At 45.6% G+C, this 27,889-nt stretch overlaps 1 protein-coding gene across 1 annotated transcript; it reads left to right on the top strand.

Annotated features, from left to right (window-relative positions):
- The first annotated feature begins 253 nt into the window (after positions 1-253).
- Positions 254-27,818, top strand: LOC120065941 (DNA-binding protein RFX7-like). Its single transcript, XM_039016982.1, has 8 exons — positions 254-376; positions 5,118-5,319; positions 7,609-7,819; positions 8,491-8,798; positions 13,325-13,506; positions 16,157-17,370; positions 17,530-19,286; positions 21,388-27,818. Exons 1-8 carry the CDS (start codon positions 267-269, stop codon positions 24,457-24,459), a joined length of 7,056 nt encoding a protein of 2,351 aa, XP_038872910.1. The 5' UTR covers positions 254-266; the 3' UTR covers positions 24,460-27,818.
- The last annotated feature ends 71 nt before the right edge of the window (positions 27,819-27,889 follow it).

The raw sequence follows: 27,889 nt of genomic DNA, 5'->3' as shown, positions 1-27,889 counted from the left end.
ACTACATTACACACACGCACACGCGCGCACACACACACACACACACACACACACACACACACACACACACACACACACACACACACACACACACACACTATTCCCTGAAAGAAATCCAAACAAAACCGGAGACCGTCTTTCTTTACACACTGCCTTGTCTTTTCAAGGTCAAACACACATCACAAGAACGTATCAGTTTCCAGGTCGTTTCACCACTAACCTGTTTGTGTCGGTGTGACTTTAACCGTTTCAGTGACCAGAGTGGCATGTCGTCCAGTCGAACACAACAGATGTACGCTTTCAACTGGATCCGGAATCACCTAGAGGAGCACCCTGAGACATCACTGCCAAAGCAAGAGGTGTACGACGAGTACAAGTGAGTATGGCCTGTACATTAGGGTTGCAAAAGGTTTTCCAGGAAATCCTGGTTAGAAGATTCCAGGAATCAAAAGGGAATAAGCAAAAAAATCTTAAATCCTCCAAACCAGGATTTCTGAAAAACCTGGTTATTTTTGAGGAAAGGTACTGGAATGTTGCAACCCTACCTGGGTTCTCAGCACAGAATCTCCATCGAAAGTGCTTCCTAGACTAGGTTTAAACTGTGTCTGGGACAGCGGCCGTTGAGTGTATTAGTAGTGGTTTGTCCGGTTGAAGGAATGGATTGATGAATGTACCTTGTGCCAAAATCGTCGATAGGAAAATCATCCAAGTTCTGGTTCAAAAGTTTTAAGTTTATTTGCCACGTTTACATTTATTATATTTGTTTATCTTATATTCACGAGAGAATCATCTAACTTTAGTGTGTTTCTTTCTGTCAATCAAATGTATTTTATAAAGCCCTGTTCACATCAACAGTTACCCAGCCTTAAACCCCAGAGATGGCAAGCAATGCAGGGGCAACAGTGGTTAGGAATAACTCAACATGTACAGATTGTATTGTATTATTACAAGTCATGTCTATCATATCGTATTATTACAAGTCATGTCTATCATATTGTATTACAAGTCATGTCTATCATATTGTATTACAAGTCCTGTCTACCATATTGTATTACAAGTCATGTCTATCATATTGTATTACAAGTCATGTCTATCATATTGTATTACAAGTCCTGTCTATCATATTGTATTACAAGTCATGTCTATCATATTGTATTAATACAAGTCATGTCTATCATATTGTATTATTACAAGTCCTGTCTATCATATTGTATTACAAGTCATGTCTATCATATTGTATTAATACAAGTCCTGTCTATCATATTGTATTATTACAAGTCATGTCTATCATATTGTATTAATACAAGTCATGTCTATCATATTGTATTAATACAAGTCATGTCTATCATATTGTATTACAAGTCATGTCTATCATATTGTATTAATACAAGTCATGTCTATCATATTGTATTATTACAAGTCATGTCTATCATATTGTATTACAAGTCATGTCTATCATATTGTATTAATACAAGTCATGTCTATCATATTGTATTACAAGTCATGTCTATCATATTGTATTACAAGTCATGTCTATCATATTGTATTAATACAAGTCATGTCTATCATATTGTATTAATACAAGTCATGTCTATCATATTGTATTACAAGTCATGTCTATCATATTGTATTAATACAAGTCATGTCTATCATATTGTATTACAAGTCCTGTCTATCATATTGTATTAATACAAGTCATGTCTATCATATTGTATTAATACAAGTCCTGTCTATCATATTGTATTAATACAAGTCATGTCTATCATATTGTATTAATACAAGTCATGTCTATCATATTGTATTAATACAAGTCATGTCTATCATATTGTATTACAAGTCATGTCTATCATATTGTATTAATACAAGTCCTGTCTATCATATTGTATTACAAGTCCTGTCTATCATATTGTATTACAAGTCATGTCTATCATATTGTATTACAAGTCATGTCTATCATATTGTATTAATACAAGTCATGTCCATCATATTGTATTACAAGTCATGTCTATCATATTGTATTACAAGTCATGTCTATCATATTGTATTACAAGTCATGTCTATCATATTGTATTAATACAAGTCATGTCTATCATATTGTATTACAAGTCATGTCTATCATATTGTATTAATACAAGTCATGTCTATCATATTGTATTACAAGTCATGTCTATCATATTGTATTAATACAAGTCATGTCTATCATATTGTATTAATACAAGTCCTGTCTATCATATTGTATTACAAGTCATGTCTATCATATTGTATTACAAGTCCTGTCTATCATATTGTATTACAAGTCATGTCTATCATATTGTATTACAAGTCATGTCTATCATATTGTATTAATACAAGTCATGTCTATCATATTGTATTAATACAAGTCATGTCTATCATATTGTATTACAAGTCATGTCTATCATATTGTATTACAAGTCATGTCTATCATATTGTATTAATACAAGTCCTGTCTATCATATTGTATTACAAGTCATGTCTATCATATTGTATTAATACAAGTCATGTCCATCATATTGTATTACAAGTCATGTCTATCATATTGTATTAATACAAGTCATGTCTATCATATTGTATTACAAGTCATGTCTATCATATTGTATTACAAGTCATGTCTATCATATTGTATTAATACAAGTCATGTCTATCATATTGTATTAATACAAGTCATGTCCATCATATTGTATTACAAGTCATGTCTATCATATTGTATTAATACAAGTCATGTCTATCATATTGTATTACAAGTCATGTCTATCATATTGTATTATTACAAGTCATGTCTATCATATTGTATTATTACAAGTCATGTCTATCATATTGTATTACAAGTCATGTCTATCATATTGTATTAATACAAGTCATGTCTACCATATTGTATTAATACAAGTCATGTCTATCATATTATATTACAAGTCATGTCTATCATATTGTATTAATACAAGTCATGTCTACCATATTGTATTAATACAAGTCATGTCTATCATATTGTATTACAAGTCATGTCTATCATATTGTATTAATACAAGTCATGTCTACCATATTGTATTAATACAAGTCATGTCTATCATATTGTATTAATACAAGTCATGTCTATCATATTGTATTAATACAAGTCATGTCTACCATATTGTATTAATACAAGTCATGTCTATCATATTGTATTACAAGTCATGTCTATCATATTGTATTAATACAAGTCATGTCTACCATATTGTATTAATACAAGTCATGTCTATCATATTGTATTAATACAAGTCCTGTCTATCATATTGTATTACAAGTCATGTCCATCATATTGTATTATTACAAGTCATGTCTATCATATTGTATTAATACAAGTCATGTCTATCATATTGTATTAATACAAGTCATGTCTATCATATTGTATTACAAGTCATGTCTATCATATTGTATTATTACAAGTCATGTCTATCATATTGTATTAATACAAGTCCTGTCTACCATATTGTATTAATACAAGTCATGTCTACCATATTGTATTAATACAAGTCATGTCTATCATATTGTATTACAAGTCATGTCTATCATATTGTATTAATACAAGTCATGTCTATCATATTGTATTAATACAAGTCCTGTCTACCATATCGTATTATTACAAGTCATGTCTACCATATTGTATTAATACAAGTCATGTCTATCATATTGTATTAATACAAGTCATGTCTATCATATTGTATTAATACAAGTCATGTCTATCATATTGTATTATTACAAGTCATGTCTATCATATTGTATTAATACAAGTCATGTCTATCATATTGTATTACAAGTCATGTCTACCATATTGTATTACAAGTCCTGTCTATCATATTGTATTACAAGTCATGTCCATCATATTGTATTAATACAAGTCCTGTCTATCATATTGTATTACAAGTCATGTCTATCATATTGTATTACAAGTCCTGTCTATCATATTGTATTAATACAAGTCATGTCTATCATATTGTATTAATACAAGTCATGTCTATCATATTGTATTAATACAAGTCCTGTCTATCATATTGTATTAATACAAGTCATGTCTATCATATTGTATTACAAGTCATGTCTATCATATTGTATTACAAGTCATGTCTATCATATTGTATTAATACAAGTCATGTCTATCATATTGTATTACAAGTCATGTCTATCATATTGTATTACAAGTCCTGTCTATCATATTGTATTACAAGTCATGTCCATCATATTGTATTAATACAAGTCCTGTCTATCATATTGTATTACAAGTCATGTCTATCATATTGTATTACAAGTCATGTCTATCATATTGTATTAATACAAGTCATGTCTATCATATTGTATTACAAGTCATGTCTATCATATTGTATTACAAGTCATGTCTATCATATTGTATTACAAGTCCTGTCTATCATATTGTATTACAAGTCATGTCTATCATATTGTATTAATACAAGTCATGTCTATCATATTGTATTAATACAAGTCATGTCTATCATATTGTATTAATACAAGTCCTGTCTATCATATTGTATTAATACAAGTCATGTCTATCATATTGTATTACAAGTCATGTCTATCATATTGTATTAATACAAGTCATGTCTATCATATTGTATTACAAGTCATGTCTATCATATTGTATTAATACAAGTCATGTCTATCATATTGTATTACAAGTCATGTCTATCATATTGTATTAATACAAGTCATGTCTATCATATTGTATTACAAGTCATGTCTATCATATTGTATTAATACAAGTCATGTCTATCATATTGTATTAATACAAGTCATGTCTATCATATTGTATTAATACAAGTCCTGTCTACCATATTGTATTAATACAAGTCCTGTCTACCATATTGTATTAATACAAGTCATGTCTATCATATTGTATTAATACAAGTCATGTCTATCATATTGTATTAATACAAGTCATGTCTATCATATTGTATTAATACAAGTCCTGTCTATCATATTGTATTAATACAAGTCATGTCTATCATATTATATTACAAGTCATGTCTATCATATTGTATTATTACAAGTCATGTCTATCATATTGTATTAATACAAGTCATGTCTATCATATTGTGTATGTGTTTCAGGAGCTACTGTGACAGTCTTGCCTACCACCCATTGAGTGCTGCAGACTTTGGAAAAATCATGAAGCATGTCTTTCCCAACATGAAGGCTCGCCGCCTGGGCATGAGGGGCAAATCTAAATACTGTTATAGTGGACTGAGGAAGAAAGCTTTTGTTCACATGCCTTCTCTGCCCAACTTGGACTTACAAAAATCAGGCGACGGGGTAAGTTTTACACGATGGCTCTTTTTTTTTAGCCAGGAAGTGGCCATAATAATTTCAGAGTAAGTACATGTAGATTTCAGGGTTGGGGTCAGTTTCATTTCATCATGGTTGGGGTCAGTTCCATTTCATCAGGGTTGGGGTCAGTTCTATTTCATCAGGGTTGGGGTCAGTTCCATTTCATCAGGGTTGGGGTCAGTTCCATTTCATCAGGGTTGGGGTCAGTTTCATTTCATCATGGTTGGGGTCAGTTTCATTTCATCATGGTTGGGGTCAGTTCCATTTCATCAGGGTTGGGGTCAGTTCCATTTCATCAGGGTTGGGGACAGTTCCATGTCATCAGGGTTGGGGTCAGTTCCATTTCATCATGGTTGGGGTCAGTTCCATTTCATCATGGTTGGGGTCAGTTCCATTTCATCAGGGTTGGGGACAGTTCCATGTCATCAGGGTTGGGGTCAGTTCCATTTCATCATGGTTGGGGTCAGTTCCATTTCATCATGGTTGGGGTCAGTTCCACTTCATCAGGGTTGGGGTCAGTTCCATTTCATCAGGGTTGGGGTCAGTTCCATTTCATCAGGGTTGGGGTCAGTTCCATTTCATCAGGGTTGGGGTCAGTTCCATTTCATCATGGTTGGGGTCAGTTCCATTTCATCAGGGTTGGGGTCAGTTCCATTTCATCAGGGTTGGGGTCAGTTTCATTTCATCAGGGTTGGGGTCAGTTCCATGTCATCATGGTTGGGGTCAGTTCCATGTCATCAGTGTTGGGGTCAGTTCCATTTCATCAGGGTTGGGGTCAGTTCCATTTCATCAGGGTTGGGGTCAGTTCCATTTCATCATGGTTGGGGCCAGTTCCATTTCATCAGGGTTGGGGTCAGTTCCATTTCATCAGGGTTGGGGTCAGTTCCATTTCATCAGGGTTGGGGTCAGTTCCATTTCATCAGGGTTGGGGTCAGTTCCATGTCATCAGGGTTGGGGTCAGTTCCATTTCATCAGGGTTGGGGTCAGTTCCATTTCATCAGGGTTGGGGTCAGTTCCATTTCATCAGGGTTGGGGTCAGTTCCATGTCATCATGGTTGGGGTCAGTTTAATTTCATCATGGTTGGGGTCAGTTTCATTTCATCATGGTTGGGGTCAGTTTCATTTCATCCGGGTTGGGGTCAGTTTCATTTCATCATGGTTGGGGTCAGTTGAATGTCATCATGGTTGGGGTCAGTTCCATTTCATCAGGATTGGGGTCAGTTCCATTTCATCAGGGTTGGGGTCAGTTCCATGTCATCATGGTTGGGGTCAGTTCCATGTCATCAGGGCTGGGGTCAGTTCCATTTCATCAGGGTTGGGGTCAGTTCCATTTCATCCGGGTTGGGGTCAGTTCCATGTCATCATGGTTGGGGTCAGTTCCATGTCATCATGGTTGGGGTCAGTTCCATTTCATCAGGGTTGGGGTCAGTTCCATTTCATCAGGATTGGGGTCAGTTCCATTTCATCAGGGTTGGGGTCAGTTCCATGTCATCAGGGTTGGGGTCAGTTCCATGTCATCATGGTTGGGGCCAGTTCCATTTCATCAGGGTTGGGGTCAGTTCCATGTCACCATGGTTGGGGTCAGTTCCATGTCATCATGGTTGGGGTCAGTTCCATGTCATCAGTGTTGGGGTCAGTTCCATTTCATCAGGGTTGGGGTCAGTTTCATTTTATCAGGGTTGGGGTCAGTTCCATTTCATCATGGTTGGGGTCAGTTCCATTTCATCAGGGTTGGGGTCAGTTCCATTTCATCAGGGTTGGGGTCAGTTCCATTTCATCAGGGTTGGGGTCAGTTCCATTTCATCAGGGTTGGGGTCAGTTCCATTTCAATTCAGGAAGTAAACTGATAATCCAATTCCAAATCTCATTGAGAATTTGAATTTCAGTTTAGATCTGAATTTAAATGGAATTGATCTCATTCCTAGTAAATCCACCCAAACTCCAGACAGGATATCATATCTGAATGACCTCTTCCCCAAACTCCAGACAGGATATCATATCTGAATGAACTCTTCCCCAAACTCCAGACAGGATATCATATCTGAATGAACTCTTCCCCAAACTCCAGACAGGATATCATATCTGATCTCTTCCCCAAACTCCAGACAGGATATCATATCTGAATGACCTCTTCCCCAAACTTCAGACAGGATATCATATCTGAATGAACTCTTCCCCAAACTCCAGACAGGATATCATATATGACCTCTTCCCCAAACTCCAGATAGGATATCATATCTGAACTCTTCCCCTACTTAACCCTCTTCTCCCCAGTGTGAGCCAATGGAGCCGTCATCGGGCCAGTCTCCCAGTGCAGAGGATGAGATGCGCTCAGCGGCCTGTGGCCTGGTGTGTGAGTGGGCTCAGAAGGTCCTCAGCAGACAGTTTGATGCCGTGGAGGACCTGGCCCGCTTCCTGCTCAACAGTCATTACATAGGAACCAAGTCTATGGCTGCCATCACCGTCATGACTGGGACTCCCACAGGTAGGCATGGCTAATGGGGATGGTGGTATGGAAGCCACAGGTAGGCATGGCTAATGGGGATGGTGGTATGGAAGCTACAGGTAGGCATGGCTAATGGGGATGGTGGTATGGAAGCTACAGGTAGGCATGGCTAATGGGGATGGTGGTATGGAAGCTACAGGTAGGCATGGCTAATGGGGATGGTGGTATGGAAGCTACAGGTAGGCATGGCTAATTGGGATGGTGGTATGGAAGCTACAGGTAGGCATGGCTAATGGGGATGGTGGTATGGAAGCTACAGGTAGGCATGGCTAATGGGGATGGTGGTATGGAAGCTACAGGTAGGCATGGCTAATGGGGATGGTGGTATGGAAGCTACAGGTAGGCATGGCTAATGGGGATGGTGGTATGGAAGCTACAGGTAGGCATGGCTAATTGGGATGTTGGTAGAGACGGTATTGGGGGTTGTTGATGGCCACAGTCAACAGTCACTCAACGGTCACTACATTGGGACCAAGTCCATGGCAAGGCTAAGCGGGCACCCACAGGTAACGGGGCTAGGTTTAGGGCTGTTGATGGGAACGAAGTTGTGAGTCTTGCTCATGTATCAAACTGTAGTTGATTCAACAATTTTTAAAACCATTTCTCAGGCGTGTTGAGAAATCTCTTTTCTCATCTGTATATCTCGCCAGGTCTGAAGACGCCCACGCCAACCTCTGCGTTCATGCCCACGTCCGAGGCCTCGTCCTTCCAGCCGCAGGTGAAGACGCTGGCTTCTCCCTCGGTGGACGCCAAGCAGCAGCTCCAGAGGAAGATCCAGAAGAAACAGCAGGAGCAGAAGCTCCAGTCCCCCCTGCCTGGAGAGGCCCAGGGACAGAACCAGGCCAGGAGGACCGAGGCCAGTACCCCAGGGCCAGCTATCCCCTGTGGAAGTCCAGCTCTGCTCTCACCACAACCTACCATTGGTATTGTGGTGGCAGCCGTCCCCAGCCCCATCACGGTACGATGGGATAACATATGTATGCACAGATACACACACACACAGATACACACACAGATACACACACACAGATACACACACACAGATACACACACACAGATACACACACAGATACACACACACAGATACACACACACAGATACACACACACAGATACACACACACAGATACACACACAGATACACACACAGATACACACACACAGATACACACACACAGATACACACACACAGATACACACACACAGATACACACACACAGATACACACACACAGATACACACACACAGATACACACACACAGATACACACACACAGATACACACACAGATACACACACACAGATACACACACAGATCAGACAAGATTGATACTGGTTTTAGACAACATGCTCAGTATTAAAAGGAAAGGCAACAATTTATTGAATGTCAAGAATGGCGCTGCGATGGATAGCTCCTGAACAATTCTGCTGTTTGGTGTCTTTTTTGGCACTGACCGTAACTTTTTATGTACATAATGTTGATTCCATTGATCACTAACCTCGATTTGAATGAAGATTTCTACTTCAATGAGTTGGCGGAGCAGGACATACTGCCAGGCCCTAATCCCAGAAACTAGACCGGGCCCTAATCCCAGAGACTAGACCGGGCCCTAATCCCAGAGACTAGACCGGGCCCTAATCCCAGAAACTAGACCGGGCCCTAATCCCAGAGACCGGGCCCTAATTCCAGAGACCGGGCCCTAATCCCAGAGACTAGACCGGGCCCTAATCCCAGAAACTAGACCGGACCCTAATCAGCGAGACTAGATCGGGCCCTAATCCCAGAGTCTAGACTGGGCCCTAATCCCAGAGACTAGACTGGGCCCTAATCCCAGAGACTAGACTGGGCCCTAATCCCAGAGACTAGACCGGGCCCTAATTCCAGAGACCGGGCCCTAATCCCAGAGACTAGACCGGGCCCTGATCCCGGAGACTAGGCCGGGCCCTAATTCCAGAGACTAGACCGGGCCCTAATCTCAGAGACTAGACCCTAATCCCAGAGACTAGACGGGGCCCTAATCCCAGAGACTAGACCGGGCCCTAATCCCAGAGTCTAGACCGTGCCCTAATCCCAGAGACTAAACCGGGCCCTAATATCAGAGACTAGACCCTAATCCCAGAGACTAGACGGGGCCCTAATCCCAGAGACTAGACCGGGCCCTAATCCCAGACACTCGGAAGAGAAAAGGCTGCGTCAGAGAGGCCGACGTGCGAGTACCCTGATGAAGCTACATCAGCGAAGAAATAATCCGCCACTATCCTCCGTTCTATTGGCGAACGTACAATCACTGGAGAACAAAATTTGACAAGCTCCGTTTAAGACTATCCTATCAACGGGACCTGAAAAACTGTCATATGTTTCCCAGCATCGTGGCTGAACAAGGACATGGATAATATACATCTAGCTGGTTTTTCTACGCATCGTCAAGAATTTACGGCAGCTTCGGGTAGGGTTAGTGGAGAAGGGTGTGTCTTCTTTGTTAACAACAGCTGTTACGCAATCTCTAATATTAAGGAACTCTCAAGGTTCTGCTCAGATAAACTGTAGACCATACTATTTACCAAGAGATTTTTCATCTATATTTTTTTTGTAGCTGTCTTGTTTACCACCACAAATCGATGCTGGCACTAAGAGCTGTATAGGGCCATAAGCAAACAGAAATGCTCATCCAGAGGTGGCGCTCCTAGTGGCCGGTGATTTTAATGCAGGGAAACTGAAATCTGTTTCACCAGCATGTCAGCTGTGCAACTAAAGGAGACAAAACTCTAGACCATCTTCTTTACCCCACACATAGAGATGCATACAAACCTCTCCCTCACCCTGCATTTGGCAAATCGGACCTCCTGATTCCTGCTTAAAAGCAAAAAACTCAAACAGGAAGTACCAGGAAGTGGTCCGATGAAGCGGATGCTAAACTACAGGACTGTTTCGCTAGCACAGACTGGAATATGTTCCGGGAGTCATCCGATGGCATTGAGGGGTTTACCACATCAGTTACCGGCTTCATTAATAAGTGCATCGACGAAGTCGTTCCCACATTGACCGTACGTACATATTCCAACCAGAAGCCATGGATTACAGGCAACATCCGCACTGAGCTAAAGGCTAGAGCTGCTGCTTTCAAGGAGCGGAACATTAATCCAGACGTTTATAAGAAATCCCTCTACGATCTCCGACGAGCCATCAAACAGGCAATACAGGACTAAGATCAAATCCTAATACGCCGGCTCTGACAATAGTTGGATGTGGCAGGACTTCCAAACTATCACGAAGGGAAACCCAGCCGTGAGCTGCCCAGTGACGCGAGCCACTTGTCAATTAGGCTATTCTAAGATCTTTTTTTTTTACTTTGTCAGAATTACATTGAATAGAGGAGAATTGTAGCTTTCCAACAGTGTCAGAATTATTTCCCAACACCCAATTCTGAGCGCTTGAGAGACGGTTGTACAACCGGAGTATGCAGCATTGGTTTCATTAACCGCGCACCCATATCAAATTTGTGTCGGCCATTTGCCGTTCTACACGTGTGCCGTTGGAAAGTTATTTTATGACATGGGACATGACAATGGACATGACAACATAGCTAAATAGTCAACCAGCCCAACTACAATATGTTTTGAATTGATTCTCTAGTTAGTCTGTTGTATATCATTGTTTTACCTGCTGCACAATGTCTCTCTCTCTCTCTTTCCTCTGGCAATGGCCCACTAGCACACGCAGGTGATGCACACACCATGACTTTTCCAGGATTTTCATTGCTGACCTAAAATGAGCTATAACTGGGCAAATGACTCACTATCTAGCAATGAATGTCAACAAATGTGCTTGGACAAAAACACATCTCTCGACTGCATGATTAAAAGACAGATCAATGGAGACCTACAATAATTATACTCGCTCTGCAGAGATTGGGAGGACAGTGTACAACACATCGCACACGGAGGACATTGATCCAATTCTGATCCAATTCTGATCGGAATAGTCTTATTGTTTGATATTGTGATTTTTTGTCTAGATATTTAAATTTTTTGTCCATTCCGGATAACTTAATAAATGTTATACTTGCCCCGGGCAAGCAGACAAGCGTTAATGTCGAGCCCTGCAGGATGTGTTCAGAACGACCCAGGATGTGTTCAGAACGACCCAGGATGTGTTCAGAACGACCCAGGATGTGTTCAGAACGACCCAGGATGTGTTCAGAATAACCCAGGATGTGTTCAGACCGACACAGGATGTGTTCAGACCGACACAGGATGTGTTCAGAACGACACAGGATGTGTTCAGAATAACCCAGGATGTGTTCAGACCGACACAGGATGTGTTCAGAACGACACAGGATGTGTTCAGAATAACCCAGGATGTGTTCAGAACGACACAGGATGTGTTCAGAATAACCCAGGATGTGTTCAGACCGACACAGGATGTGTTCAGAACGACCCAGGATGTGTTCAGAACGACCCAGGATGTGTTCAGAACGACCCAGGATGTGTTCAGAACGACCCAGGATGTGTTCAGAGCGACCCGGGATGTGTTCAGAACGACCCGGGATGTGTTCAGAACGACCCGGGATGTGTTCAGAGCGACCCGGGATGTGTTCAGAATGACCCGGGATGTGTTCAGAACGACCCGGGATGTGTTCAGAGCGACCCGGGATGTGTTCAGAACGACCCGGGATGTGTTCAGAACGACCCGGGATGTGTTCAGAGCGACACAGGATGTGTTCAGAACGACCCAGGATGTGTTCAGAACGACCCAGCATGTGACGCCATGTTGTCTTGTAACTGTACGTCTAACACAGCGATCATCACCGTTGACACTGTCTATGACAGGAGGTTTACGATATGGAAAATGTGAAGTGCACATTTGGACTCACAGGTGTTTGCCTCTGCTTATATGACATCAAAGCGATATTTATTATAATCCTCAACGTCTCATCTTTCAAAATACATTGAGTCCTCTTAATTTACAGCATTTCCCTTATTTAGACAACAAAAAAGTTGCAAAAATTGCTCAATTAGCGGGAGAGATAGGGGCAACTTCTTGTCCTGTGCGGTATGTATCTGCCATTTTCAACCCCTATAAGGGTAAGAGTGTAATGGGCTCCAGGCAACACTGATCCAAGATCTGCATTCCTCCTCTGAGACCGGGGCAGTATGTATCAAGCCTCTCAGAGTAGGAGTCCTGGTCTAGGATCTGTCCTCTTATTTGTTATGATATAAAAGGCTAAACTGATCCTAGATCTGCACTCCTACTCTGAGAGGCTTTCTGAATAGTGGCCCAGATCTACATGACCTTGGGCCCATATTTCATGCCTGAGGAGTGTTACTTCCTCCTTCACCAGTAATAATAATAATCTAGATCTTTTAACAGATGCTTTTATCCAAAGCGACTTACAGTCACACTGCATACGGAATCGAACCCCCGACCCTTGGCATTACAAGCGGACGTTGTCTAACATGTTCCCACTGTGCGTGTCTCCCGGCAGGTCCAGAGGAGCAGGCAGCTGATGACTTCCCCTAGCCCGGTGGGGTCCGCCGAGGGGAAGGTCATGCCAACGGTCAACTTCCAGGTGGTCACCCACACCCAGTCTCTGACCCACAGACAGTCCCCTAAAGCACCCCAGAACATCTCAGCCAGCCCCGTGGGAGACCGCCTGGCTAGGCACAGGTAATAATGAGAATCATCATCATCACCATTTATCATAATAATAGATTTTATTTCTATAGAATACTTTAAATACACTATGGGACGGTTTTCCGGACACAGATTAAGCCCACCCTACACTCTTAGTAAAAAGGGTTCCAAAAGGGTTCCTCAGCTGTCCCCATATGAGAACCCTTTTTGGTTCCTGGTAGAACCCTTTTGGGTTCCATGTAGAACCCTGTTAGCAGTTGATGTTACTCTTCAATAACACAGACCCCAAAGCAAATCAGGGGGAGAAAAATAGGTTTATTCAAAGAGGACAAATCATGGATGTTATGCTGAGAGGTAGATGTTGATTCTCCCCTGTCCACAGTGATTCTCTTCAGTGATTCTCTTAAGTGATTCTCTTCAGTGATTCTCTCCTCAGTGATTCTCTCCTCAGTGATTCTCTCCTCAGTGATTCTCTCCTCAGTGATTCTCTTCAGTGATTCTCTCCTCAGTGAATCTCTCCTCAGTGATTATCTCCAGTGAACAGAGTGACAGGATGTAGTTTTATAACCCAACCCTAGCCTGTGGTTGACCAATTAGAATTCCTTGCAATAAAACTGGGCCAATAGCCAAATAACAAGTATCCTATTTCAGGCTCAATGTATTAACAATTTGGACCAATGAGAACATACCATGTAGCTATGAGTCCCAGACTGAATTTCCTCCCATGTCTCTGACCCATTGATCATTAATCCCCTATTACAGAAAAAAACACTATTTCCAATGATCGTTAGTACTGTATTGACCTCTCGTCCTCTTGACCTTTAGTACTGTATTGACCTCTCGTCCTCTTGACCTTTAGTACTGTATTGACCTCTCGTCCTCTTGACCTTTAGTACTGTATTGACATCTCGTCCTCTTGACCTTTAGTACTGTATTGACCTCTCATCCTCTTGACCTTTAGTACTGTATTGACCTCTCGTCCTCCTGACCTTTAGTACTGTATTGACCTCTAGTCCTCCTGCCCTTTAGTACTGTATTGACCTCTCGTCCTCTTGACCTTTAGTACTGTATTGACCTCTCGTCCTCTTGACCTTTAGTACTGTGTTGACCTCTCGTCCTCTTGACCTTTAGTACTGTATTGACCTCTCGTCCTCTTGACCTTTAGTACTGTATTGACCTCTCGTCCTCTTGACCTTTAGTACTGTATTGACCTCTCGTCCTCCTGACCTTTAGTACTGTATTGACCTCTAGTCCTCCTGCCCTTTAGTACTGTATTGACCTCTCGTCCTCCTGACCTTTAGTACTGTATTGACCTCTCGTCCTCTTGACCTTTAGTATTGTATTGATCTCTCGTCCTCCTGACCTTTAGTACTGTATTGACCTCTCGTCCTCCTGACCTTTAGTACTGTATTGACCTCTCGTCCTCTTGACCTTTAGTACTGTATTGACCTCTCGTCCTCCTGACCTTTAGTACTGTATTGACCTCTCGTCCTCTTGACCTTTAGTACTGTATTGACCTCTCGTCCTCCTGAACTTTAGTACTGTATTGACCTCTCGTCCTCTTGACCTTTAGTACTGTGTTGACCTCTCGTCCTCTTGACCTTTAGTACTGTATTGACCTCTCGTCCTCCTGACCTTTAGTACTGTATTGACCTCTCGTCCTCTTGACCTTTAGTATTGTATTGACCTCTCGTCCTCCTGACCTTTAGTACTGTATTGACCTCTCGTCCTCCTGACCTTTAGTACTGTATTGACCTCTCGTCCTCTTGACCTTTAGTACTGTATTGACCTCTCGTCCTCCTGACCTTTAGTACTGTATTGACCTCTCGTCCTCTTGACCTTTAGTACTGTGTTGACCTCTCGTCCTCTTGACCTTTAGTACTGTATTGACCTCTCGTCCTCTTGACCTTTAGTACTGTATTGACCTCTCGTCCTCTTGACCTTTAGTACTGTATTGACCTCTCATCCTCCTGACCTTTAGTACTGTATTGACCTCTAGTCCTCCTGCCCTTTAGTACTGTATTGACCTCTCGTCCTCCTGACCTTTAGTACTGTATTGACCTCTCGTCCTCTTGACCTTTAGTACTGTATTGACCTCTAGTCCTCCTGCCCTTTAGTACTGTATTGACCTCTCGTCCTCCTGACCTTTAGTACTGTATTGACCTCTCGTCCTCTTGACCTTTAGTATTGTATTGACCTCTCGTCCTCCTGACCTTTAGTACTGTATTGACCTCTCGTCCTCTGCGTTGTGTATTTATCTTCAAAAAATTCTTACAACCCTCTGTGGAAAGGGTTCTGCATGGAACCCAAAAGGGTTCTAACTGGAACCAAAAGGGTTCTAACTGGAACCAAAAGGGTTCTAACTTCTAACTGGAACCAAAAGGGTTCTAACTAGAACCAAAATGGGTCTACATGGAACCCAAAAGGGTTCTACATGGAACCCAAAAAGGTTCTAACTGGGACCAAAAAGGGTTCTTCAAAGGGTTCTCCTATGTGGACAGCCGAAGAACCCTTTAAGGTTCTAGATACAGTAGCATCCCTACCATCATAGCCCTTGTAGCTAAAAAGCTAATCCAATTAACATTCTCCATTGATCATGCTTTTTAGTCCAAGAAACCAGCCCTATAAAGTTCAGTTGTCTTTGTTTGTGTTAATAATTTATTTCCATCTCCTGACGCCACAGGTACCCCCAGATCCTCCCCAAGCCCTCTGCCACGGGGGCCATCACCCTGCGTTCGCCCCCCACCCTGCTCATCACCAACAGCCCCATGAAGACCCACCACGTGATCCAGCCCCAGTTCAGCTCCCACGTCAACGTGGTCAAGATGACCGCCGTCTCCTTGACCCCGAGCAACACTATCAGTACCAGCAGTAACAGTATGGTCCTCAAGCCGGCTTCAGCCTCGGCCGGGGTGGGAACCACCACCACCACCACCTTTACCACCATCGCTGCCCTAGAGGAGGTCCAGCAACAGGGACAGAGCCAGGGAGGCCCCCCAGCCACCCCACAGTGCCCTGTAGTACGGCCTGACGCCCCAGCCTCCACCCCTACTCCCACAGTGGCTCCTGAGGCCATCATCACTGACAATAATCCGGGCTCTAACTCTGATAAACGGAGTACCATACAGAAGTCCCCCGGTGGGTCCAAGGGTCCAGAGAGGGCCACTAAGTACCGAGCGTCCAGCGAACCCTCGCTCCTGGTCATATGCTCACCGGGACCTGACAGAGTGGCCGACAGGACCAAAAGCTACCCCTCCTCTAGCTCCCCTCCCACCTCTGCCACCAATGCAGCGACTATTAGGGTAGAGACCAAGCAGGACAGCAATAACAACAGCAGCATTGCCACCACCTGTCACCAAGAAAGTACTTTTTATCTGACTGTTGTGCCCTCGGCCAATCAGAACGCTCCTAACGTCAGCGGAAAGTCCTCCTCGTCCAATGGCTTATCGGCTGTTACCCTATTGTCTGCTAAAGACTCCTCCTCCTGTGCGTCAGGTTCTAAGAGTCCCCGGAAGCGAACCGGCCCTGGTCTGGATTCCACCCACGTGATCCCTGTGAAGCGTGTCTTCATCTCCCAGCAACCTTTAGGTGTGACCTTTGACCCCAAACCAGGGGTTCCCGCCACCGTCAAGAGGGTCCCAGCCAGACAAGGCACCCCCGCCCGACCAGAGAGCGCCCCCTGTCGAGTGACGGTGAAACAACACCTAGTGCCCACGCAGATCCTGGCGCTGTCTGACTCGCCCGTCACAAACGCAGAGATCTCCTCCTTCTCCTCTCAGACTGGCAGTGTGAAGCCCAGGTCCTCCTCGTTGCTGCTAGTGAAACAGGAAGACCAGTCCTCTCTAACTCTACGTCTCAGCACTGTCAGCAGTCACACCAGCACCACTGAAGCCTCTGGTACAACCACCACCACAGTGTCTGAGCAGCAGCAGCAACAACAACAGCAGCAACAACAGCAGCAACAACAGCAGCAACAGGCCTTACTACAGCAGATCACAGCAGGGACAGTAGGAGCACAGCAACACTCTGAGGCCTCTGTCTCTGCGATGGCGGTAGGAGCACAGCAACACTCTGAGGCCTCTGTCTCTGCGATGGCGGTAGGAGCACAGCAACACTCTGAGGCCTCTGTCTCTGCGATGGCGGTAGGGGCACAGCAACACTCTGTCTCTGCGATGGCGGTAGGGGCACAGCAACACTCTGAGGCCTCTGTCTCTGTGATGGCGGTAGGGGCACAGCAACACTCTGAGGCCTCTGTCTCTGTGATGGCGGTAGGAGCACAGCAACACTCTGAGGCCTCTGTCTCTGTGATGGCGGTAGGGGCACAGCAACACTCTGAGGCCTCTGTCTCTGCGATGGCGGTAGGGGCACAGCAACACTCTGAGGCCTCTGTCTCTGTGATGGCGGTAGGAGCACAGCAACACTCTGTCTCTGCGATGGCGGTAGGGGCACAGCAACACTCTGTCTCTGCGATGGCGGTAGGGGCACAGCAACACTCTGAGGCCTCTGTCTCTGTGATGGCGGTAGGGGCACAGCAACACTCTGAGGCCTCTGTCTCTGTGATGGCGGTAGGGGCACAGCAACACTCTGAGGCCTCTGTCTCTGCGATGGCGGTAGGGGCACAGCAACACTCTGAGGCCTCTGTCTCTGTGATGGCGGTAGGGGCACAGCAACACTCTGAGGCCTCTGTCTCTGTGATGGCGGTAGGGGCACAGCAACACTCTGAGGCCTCTGTCTCTGTGATGGCGGTAGGAGCACAGCAACACTCTGTCTCTGCGATGGCGGTAGGGGCACAGCAACACTCTGAGGCCTCTGTCTCTGCGATGGCGGTAGGGGCACAGCAACACTCTGAGGCCTCTGTCTCTGTGATGGCGGTAGGGGCACAGCAACACTCTGAGGCCTCTGTCTCTGCGATGGCGGTAGGGGCACAGCAACACTCTGAGGCCTCTGTCTCTGTGATGGCGGTAGGAGCACAGCAACACTCTGTCTCTGTGATGGCGGTAGGGGCACAGCAACACTCTGAGGCCTCTGTCTCTGCGATGGCGGTAGGGGCACAGCAACACTCTGAGGCCTCTGTCTCTGTGATGGCGGTAGGGGCACAGCAACACTCTGAGGCCTCTGTCTCTGTGATGGCGGTAGGAGCACAGCAACACTCTGAGGCCTCTGTCTCTGCGATGGCGGTAGGGGCACAGCAACACTCTGAGGCCTCTGTCTCTGCGATGGCGGTAGGAGCACAGCAACACTCTGTCTCTGTGATGGCGGTAGGAGCACAGCAACACTCTGAGGCCTCTGTCTCTGCGATGGCGGTAGGAGCACAGCAACACTCTGTCTCTGTGATGGCGGTAGGAGCACAGCAACACTCTGTCTCTGCGATGGCGGTAGGAGCACAGCAACACTCTGTCTCTGCGATGGCGGTAGGAGCACAGCAACACTCTGTCTCTGCGATGGCGGTAGGAGCACAGCAACACTCTGTCTCTGCGATGGCGGTAGGAGCACAGCAACACTCTGTCTCTGCGATGGCGGTAGGAGCACAGCAACACTCTGTCTCTGCGATGGCGGTAGGAGCACAGCAACACTCTGTCTCTGCGATGGCGGTAGGAGCACAGCAACACTCTGTCTCTGCGATGGCGGTAGGAGCACAGCAACACTCTGTCTCTGCGATGGCGGTAGGAGCACAGCAACACTCTGTCTCTGCGATGGCGGTAGGAGCACAGCAACACTCTGTCTCTGCGATGGGGAACATGAATAGCACAATGTTGGAAGAGTCAGCCTTAGGACTTCTGGAAGAGCTGCAGAAACAGGCCTTCACTCAGACTGTGAGTACTTATTATGACCCACTATGTGCCGGTCTTTAGTACAGTATATCAGGCTAACTATTTTTCATTTGTGGAGTTTACAAAAGTTTGTTAACCTGTCTGGCACCGGGGTTCCGCTAGCGGAACTCCTCCCACATTCCACTGAAAAGGCAGAGCGCGAAATTCAAAAGATATTTTTTAGAAATATTTAACTTTCACACATTAACAAGTCCAATACAGCAAATGAAAGATACACATCTTATGAATCCAGTCAACATGTCCGATTTTTAAAATGTTTTACAGCGAAAACACCACATATATTTATGTTAGCTCACCACCAAATACAAAAAAGGACAGACATTTTTCACAGCACAGGTAGCATGCACAAAGCCAACCTAACTAACCAAGAACCAACCAAACTAACCAACAAACAACTTCATCAGATGACAGTCTTATAACATGTTATACAATAAATCTATGTTTTGTTTGAAAAATGTGCATATTTGAGGTATAAATCAGTTTTACATTGCAGCTACCATCACAGCTACCGTCAGAAATAGCACTGAAGCAGCCAGAGTAATTACAGACACCAATGTCAAATACCTAAATACTCATCATAAAACATTTCTGAAAAATCGATGGTGTACAGCAAATTAAAGACAAACATCTTGTGAATCCAGCCAATATTTCCGATTTTTTAAGTGTTTTACAGCGAAAACACAATATAGCATTATATTAGCTTACTACAATAGCCTACCACACTACCGCATTCATTCATCAAGGCACGTTAGCGATAGCAATAGGCACGTTAGCGATAGCGAATAAACCTGCAAAAGATATTAATTTTCACTAACCTTCATAAACCTTCATCAGATGACAGTCCTATAACATCAGGTTATACATACACTTATGTTTTGTTCGAAAATGTGCATATTTAGAGCTGAAATCAGTGGTTATACATTGTGCTAACGTAGCATCTTTTTCCCAGAATGTGCAGATATTTTTATGACACTCAACTATTCTGACCAAATAACTATTCATAAACGTTACTAGAAAATACATGTTGTATAGGAATTGATAGATACACTAGTTCTTAATGCAATCGCCGTGTTAGAATTCTAAAAATAACTTCATTACGACATCCAGCTTAGTTATAGCGAGAGAGTACCCAAAATCTGGGCGCAAACGACTATTTCACATGTTCGACAGATATATGAAATAGCATCATAAAATGGGTCCTACTTTTGATGATCTTCCATCAGAATGTTGTACAAGGGGTCCTTTGTCCAGAACAATCGTTGTTTGGATTTAGAATGTCCTCTTCTCCAGTCAATTAGCACGGAAAGCTAGCAAAGTAGCGCGAAGCTCTCCTTCCTGAACAAAGGCACACAACGCAACACGCCTAACGTCCCGAATAAATTTCAATAATCTAGTAAAACTATATTGAAAAAACATACTTTACGATGATATTGTCACATGTATCAAATAAAATCAAGGCCGGAGATATTAGTCGTCTATAACGACAGCTTTTCAGAAGGCAAAACCAGGTCCCTTCACGCGCTCTCCAGAAAACAGGAAACTGGTGACACGTCATGCCGAGAGCTTTTATTCGACCCCAGATCAAGTTATACACTCCATTTCTTCTCTCACTGCCTGTCGACATCTAGTGGAAGACGTATGAAGTGCATGTATACTGATATATATGAAGGACATTTATAGGCAGGCCCTAGAACAGAGCATCGATTTCAGATTTTCCACTTCCTGTCAGGAAGTTTGCTGCAAAATGAGTTCTGTTTTACTCACAGATATAATTCAAACGGTTTTAGAAACTAGAGAGTGTTTTCTATCCAATAGTAATAATAATATGCATATTGTACGAGCAAGAATTGAGTACGAGGCCGTTTAAATTGGGCACGATTTTCCCCCAAAGTGAAAACAGCGCCCTCTGTCCTCAACAGGTTAAAGTGTCATTCCACAATATTATAACAATTGATCGGACACATTACTTATTAAAATGTCATTTGATGTTTTTGAAATCATCCTTGTAGGGTGATACCAATAAAACATTGTCCCTCCTCCTCTGATTGTCAATAAAGTTCTGTTCTATTTCACTCTATTCTAGATAGCAGCAGACCACACCAAGCAGCAGACCCTGGGTTCTACCGACCAACACCAACTCTCCAACATCATGTCCCAGACCTCAGACTCCTCTGATCAGTTATCTGGTCTTCACCAGGAGATGGTGGACTTTACCTCCTCATCCTCCCAGCACGGCTCCACCATGGACTATTTCTCATTTAACGATGATGATATGACCCAGGACAGCATAGTAGAGGAACTGGTACAGATGGAAGAACAGATGAAGCTGAAGGGCCTCCAGCCGCTGTTCAGTAGCTGTGTGGATAATATGTCTCTCCAGGGCCTGCCTGGGGGCCCTCAGGGGCCCATCCTCAACACCCACCACCAGGGGGGTAGCTCCTCTTTCTACCAGTCTGCCCATAGCAGCACAACCCCCATCCAGACCCCCACCCTGACTCCAACTCCTACCCCCACGGAAATGACTCTCGGCGGGTACGGGCTGACCAGAGAGAGCCCCTGCTGCCATCACAGCATGGCCCCTATCACGCCCGTGGAGGGGCCTCTAGGAGGCCGACACACCCCTATAAGCGCTCTGTCTAACTGTTCTAGCGGCATCCCGCCCAGCCCGGTGGAGTGCAGGAACCCGTTTGCCTTCACCCCTATCAACTCCAGCATGACAGGGGGTCACCACGATGCCTCCGTGATGTCTGTCTCCTCCAGTCCCATCAAGCCCATGCAGAGACCCATGGCCACGCACCCAGACAAGGCTAAACTGGAGTGGATCAACAACCGCTACAACAGTAGTGGTACTGAAGCTACTGGAGAAGTCGGCGCAGGACCAGGGTCTGGGTTATCCATCTCGAACCACAGCCTTGGTGGACTCCTGCCTAGTTACCAGGATCTAGTGGACGATCACTTCCGTAAGCCGCACGCCTTCGCTGTCCCGGGCCACAGCGGCCAGTCTTTCCAGGCCCAGTCCAGACAGCAGGACGGCAGCCATTTTGAACATCTCACACTCATCTCTCCGGTGCAACAGCAGTTGACCGGTGTATCGACCACACCCACCAACACGGCAACCAAACAGGACGAGAGCTTCGCTGTGCCCGCCCCTCTGGACAGCAAGGGTGGAGCCTTGTCATCAGGGGGCGGGACGTTCCGTTGTCGCAGCGTCAGTCCCGCCGTGCGTCAGATGACCTTCAGCGGTACCGACACAACCATTGGTACCGTCACAACCCCCGGCACCGGTACTACCACTCGATTGGTTGTCTCGCAGTTTAGTTCCCCCATGACCTCACAGGAAATACTCAGCATCCTGTCCAACAGCCAATCGGTGGGCGGCAACCTCCACAGCATGGCCCAGCGCAGCCAATCGGTGCCCTTAAACATCATGATGCAGAGCGTTGTGGAGATGCAGGGCATCCAGGGACAGAACCATAGTAATGCCACTAAGATCACCAACGTTCTCCTGAGTAAGATGGACTCTGACGTGAACGACGCTGTGAGGGGCCTGGGCATCAACAACCTCCCTTCCAACTATACCGCCCGCATGAACCTCACCCAGATGCTGGAGACCCAGTCTCAGAGTCAGACTGCCCCTGGTGGCTTCACCGCTGGAGGAGATGGAGGAGGGAACGCCCATCAGTCTCAGCTGCAGACTGTCAGCTCCAGCCCTGCCTCTTTCGAGCTCCAGCAGCACGGGGGCTACCTCACCAGTACCGGAGGAGGCGGGGGGGACATGAGCTTCAACCAAGCACAATCAGGCCCTGGCGGTGAGGATGTGGACCTGGAGCTACAGCAGATCCAGGAGCTTCAGGAGGCCTCTGGACAGCTCCATCCCCAGCTACTACAAACCCAGGCTAGGCTGCTCCAGAGTCCCCAGCTCCAGAGTCCCCACCCCCAGCTCCAGAGTCCCCACTCCCAGCTCCAGAGTCCCCACCCCCAGCTCCAGAGTCCCCACCCCCAGCTCCAGAGTCCCCAGCTCCAGAGTCCCCACCCCCAGCTCCAGAGTCCCCACCCCCAGCTCCAGAGTCCCCACCCCCAGCTCCGGAGTCCCCACCCCCAGCTCCAGAGTCCCCAGCTCCAGAGTCCCCACCCCCAGCTCCAGATTCCCCAGCTCCAGAGTCCTCACCCCCAGCTCCAGAGTCCCCAGCTCCAGAGTCCCCAGCTCCAGAGTCCCCACCCCCAGCTCCGGAGTCCCCACCCCCAGCTCCGGAGTCCCCACCCCCAGCTCCAGAGTCCCCAGCTCCAGAGTCCCCACCCCCAGCTCCAGAGTCCCCAGCTCCAGAGTCCCCAGCTCCAGAGTCCCCACCCCCAGCTCCAGAGTCCCCACTCCCAGCTCCAGAGTCCCCACCCCCAGCTCCAGAGTCCCCACTCCCAGCTCCAGAGTCAACAGCTCCAGAATCCCCACCCCCAGAGTCCCCAGCTCCAGAGTCCCCACTCCCAGCTCCAGAGTCCCCACTCCCAGCTCCAGAGTCCCCACTCCCAGCTCCAGAGTCCCCAGCTCCGGAGTCCCCACCCCCAGCTCCAGAGTCCCCAGCTCCAGAGTCCCCACCCCCAGCTCCAGAGTCCCCACCCCCAGCTCCAGAGTCCCCACTCCCAGCTCCAGAGTCCCCACTCCCAGCTCCAGAGTCCTCAGGCCCTGCTCCAGATTCCTCAGGCCCAGGCCGGGTTCCAACTCCTCCAGCCCATCACCACCCACCAGCAGCAACAACAACAGGATGAAGAAGACAAGGCACAACAACAGCTAGACTTCAACAACACTGTTAAAGACCTGTTAGGTGACGACGGTCTCAACGTCCACGCTGAAGGCCTCAACCCTAGCTCTCAGCTGGTTGGTCAGGTGGCCTCGGAACTCAACGCCGCTGTGGCGTCCGACTTCACCAACGACATCAGGCTGACCTCCGACCTCTCCAGTAGCATCACAGACCTGAACACGTTGGACGCCGACCTGCTGTTCGATCCGTCCAATCAGCAGCAAGAACAGTACGAAGACGCCACACTGGAAGAGCTGAAGAACGATCCTCTGTTTCAGCAGATATGTAGTGATACTGTGAACTCCTCGTTCGACTGGCTAGAGAGCCAAGACCAGCCTACTACAGTAGAGATGTTGGGCTAATGTTATTGTTGTGTGTGAACGAATGGAAGCTTTTTCCCTTATGTAGTTTACTATGGGTCTTTGTCTATTGGCCCTAGTCAGAAGCAGTGTACAATATAGGGACTAGGGTATCAATTCAGATACAGACTGGCTTAAATAAAATACATATATTTATGTTTTATTTTTATTTTATTGTTTTGTCAGGAGAGAAAAAAACTTCTGGACTCTCGGCCGTTTGTCCAGTGAAAAGTGCCAGCCTAACCTGGAAATCTCTCCTAATTTTTCTTGTTTTTATATCACTTTTATTGTTAAGATATCTGAATCACAATACATTACCACTTAATTTCATCTTCCTATGAAATCATCAAAGAGTACATTTCAAGTGAGTGAAGATATGGTTTGTGAGACGTGGTCTGTGAGACGTTGTCTCTGAGACGTGGACTGTGAGACGTGGACTGTGAGACGTGGTCTGTGAGACGTTGTCTCTGAGACGTGGACTGTGAGACGTGGACTGTGAGACGTGGTCTGTGAGACGTGGCCAGTGAGACATGGACTGTGAGACGTGGTCTCTGAGACGTGCTCTGTGAGATGTCTCTGAGACGTGGACTGTAAGACGTGGTCAGTGAGACGTGGTCAGTGAGACATGGACTGTGAGACGTGGTCTCTGAGACGTGGACTGTAAGACGTGGTCAGTGAGACGTGATCAGTGAGACGTGGCCAGTGAGACGTGGCCAGTGAGACGTTGTCTGTGAGACGTTGTCTGTGAGACGTGGTCTGTGAGACGTGGTCTGTGAGACGTGGTCAGTGAGACGTGGTCAGTGAGACGTGGTCAGTGAGACGTGGTCTGTGAGACGTGGTCTGTGAGACGTGGCCAGTGAGACGTGGTCAGTGAGACGTTGTCTGTGAGACGTTGTCTGTGAGACGTGGTCTGTGAGACGTGGTCAGTGAGACGTGGTCAGTGAGACGTGGTCAGTGAGACGTGGTCAGTGAGACATGGTCTCTGAGACATGGTCTGTGAGACGTGGTGTGTGAGACGTGGTCTGTGAGACGTGGTCTGTGAGACGTGGCCAGTGAGACGTTGTCTGTGTGACGTGGACTCTGAGACGTTGTCAGTGAGACGTGGTCAGTGAGACGTGGCCAGTGAGACGTGGTCAGTGAGACGTGGTCAGTGAGACGTTGTCTGTGAGACGTGGTCTGTGAGACGTGGTCAGTGAGACGTGGTCAGTGAGACGTGGCCAGTGAGACGTGGCCAGTGAGACGTGGCCAGTGAGACGTGGCCAGTGAGACGTGGTCAGTGAGACGTGGACTGTGAGACGTGGTCTGTGAGACGTGGTCTGTGAGACGTGGACTGTGAGACGTGGTTTGTGAGACGTGGCCTGTGAGACGTGGTCTGTGAGACGTGGCCTGTGAGACGTGGCCTGTGAGACGTGTCCAGTGAGACGTGGTCAGTGAGACGTGGCCAGTGAGACGTGGTCAGTGAGACGTGGCCAGTGAGACGTGGTCAGTGAGACGTGGACAGTGAGACGTGGTCAGTGAGACGTGGTCAGTGAGACGTGGCCAGTGAGACGTGGTCAGTGAGACGTGGACAGTGAGACGTGGTCAGTGAGACGTGGCCAGTGAGACGTGGTCGGTGAGACGTGGCCGGTGAGACGTGGTCGGTGAGACGTGGTCAGTGAGACGTGGACAGTGAGACGTGGACAGTGAGACGTGGACTGTGTCTGACATGCCACCCTAGGGCTCTGATCAAGAGTCCTGCACTACATGGAGTAGGGGTCCTTGTTATAAGGGGTAGATTTCCCAAGGTACAGTATACTGAACACCACACAGTAAAACCATATCTTCCTATGTTGTGTGTACTCATTCAATAATGCAATAGTTTTATTCAGAAATCATCTAACGAATAGGACATCTGGCACAAAATCACACAATCACAAAATCACACAATCGCACAATCGCACATATTTGCTGTAGGATGTAGTATCCTGTTTTAGTGTGTTTCAAAGGTGAATCCAAACAGAAAAATACAACATTAGAAGACAACTTAATAACATGCACATGACATTTTAGCAGTAAATTTGCCTATCATGTCCGAATACTAAACGGGTAGCATCCAGAAGCTACCAGGTGCTGAATTTAAGACATCTCCATCATGCATCATATTGATACCAAATCAATGGCATACTGGTTCATATCTGAACAGTTTAAATGTCAAAGTCTATAAATACTACTTGTACTGTTCAATTAGGAAGAGATGAGCGGGATTTTGAAGATGAGGAAGATGAGCTGGATTCGCTAGTACTGGTAGTCTTATCTGGTGAAGAACCAATGTGACACTCCTGGGAAGGGAAGCAACAACAAACATGGCTGCCTTATTTTCCAATCTCCAAGGCCTTACGCCATCTCTACAGACGGACTGTGTATAATACTATTCAGTAGTGCATAGAATCTAGAACCGATTCTAGAACCGATTCTATAATTCTAGAACCGATTCTATAATTCTAGAACCATCCAGAGCTTCACCATTCATATCAAGGCAGCTGATTAAACTGTGATAATGTTTTCAATACTTTTTCTTATGATTCTCTTGTTATTTGCAGTGTCACTTGAGGCATCCATACTGTATAAAAACAAAGCACATGCTGTGTACCCTTACTTATTATCAGTTGTAGATGGAGAATAATGTTGGACAGGCGGTCACACGATTCAGCAGACAGAGTGTTACTCCCAGGGTTGAACAAAATATATTACAGCTGTGTCCTAAATGGAACCCTATTCCCTATTTATAGTGCACTACTTTAGACCAGAGCCCATAGAGCTCTGTATAGGGAACAGGGTACCATCTGAGATGTATCCTATATAAATGGTATGATGATGGTTAAATAGTCCCAGCTCCAGAGTCCCCAGCTCCAGAGTCCCCACCCCCAGCTCCAGAGTCCCCAGCTCCAGTGTCCCCAGCTCCAGAGTCCATATAAATGGTATGGTGATGATTAAATATGTAATTGAAGGCAACACAGAGGCTGCATAGATACCGTAGCTGTAAGATTTGGTTTCTGGATTTTGATGTCAACTTGAGATCTAGTTACGAGTCGTGTTTGGTTATTGTCTTTCCGGAGATCCAGCCTTATTTCCATACCAAAGAAGAGCTGTTGTTTAAATGAACGTACTTTTACGTTAGAAGAAGTTATATAAGGTTTGTATAAGAGGTTGTTATACATGGGATTTAAAATCATCCATTCACTATTAGTGACTATGTTATCAGTGAAGAGAAAACAAATATAACTGGGGTCTACGTCCCAATTGGCACTCCATTCCCTTTATAGTGGAGGGGTTCCATAGGGCTCTGGTCAAAAGCAGTGCACTGTATAGCCCAGTGTGACCCAACTACGGTCCTCCAGCACTCCCAACATCAACACATTGTTATTTTAGCCCAGGACAAAAATCACCTGATTCA

This window comes from Salvelinus namaycush, chromosome 21 (assembly GCF_016432855.1).
Source record: "Salvelinus namaycush isolate Seneca chromosome 21, SaNama_1.0, whole genome shotgun sequence".
Taxonomy (NCBI): Eukaryota; Metazoa; Chordata; class Actinopteri; order Salmoniformes; family Salmonidae; genus Salvelinus; species Salvelinus namaycush.
This window is presented reverse-complemented; position numbering and strand designations above follow the sequence as displayed.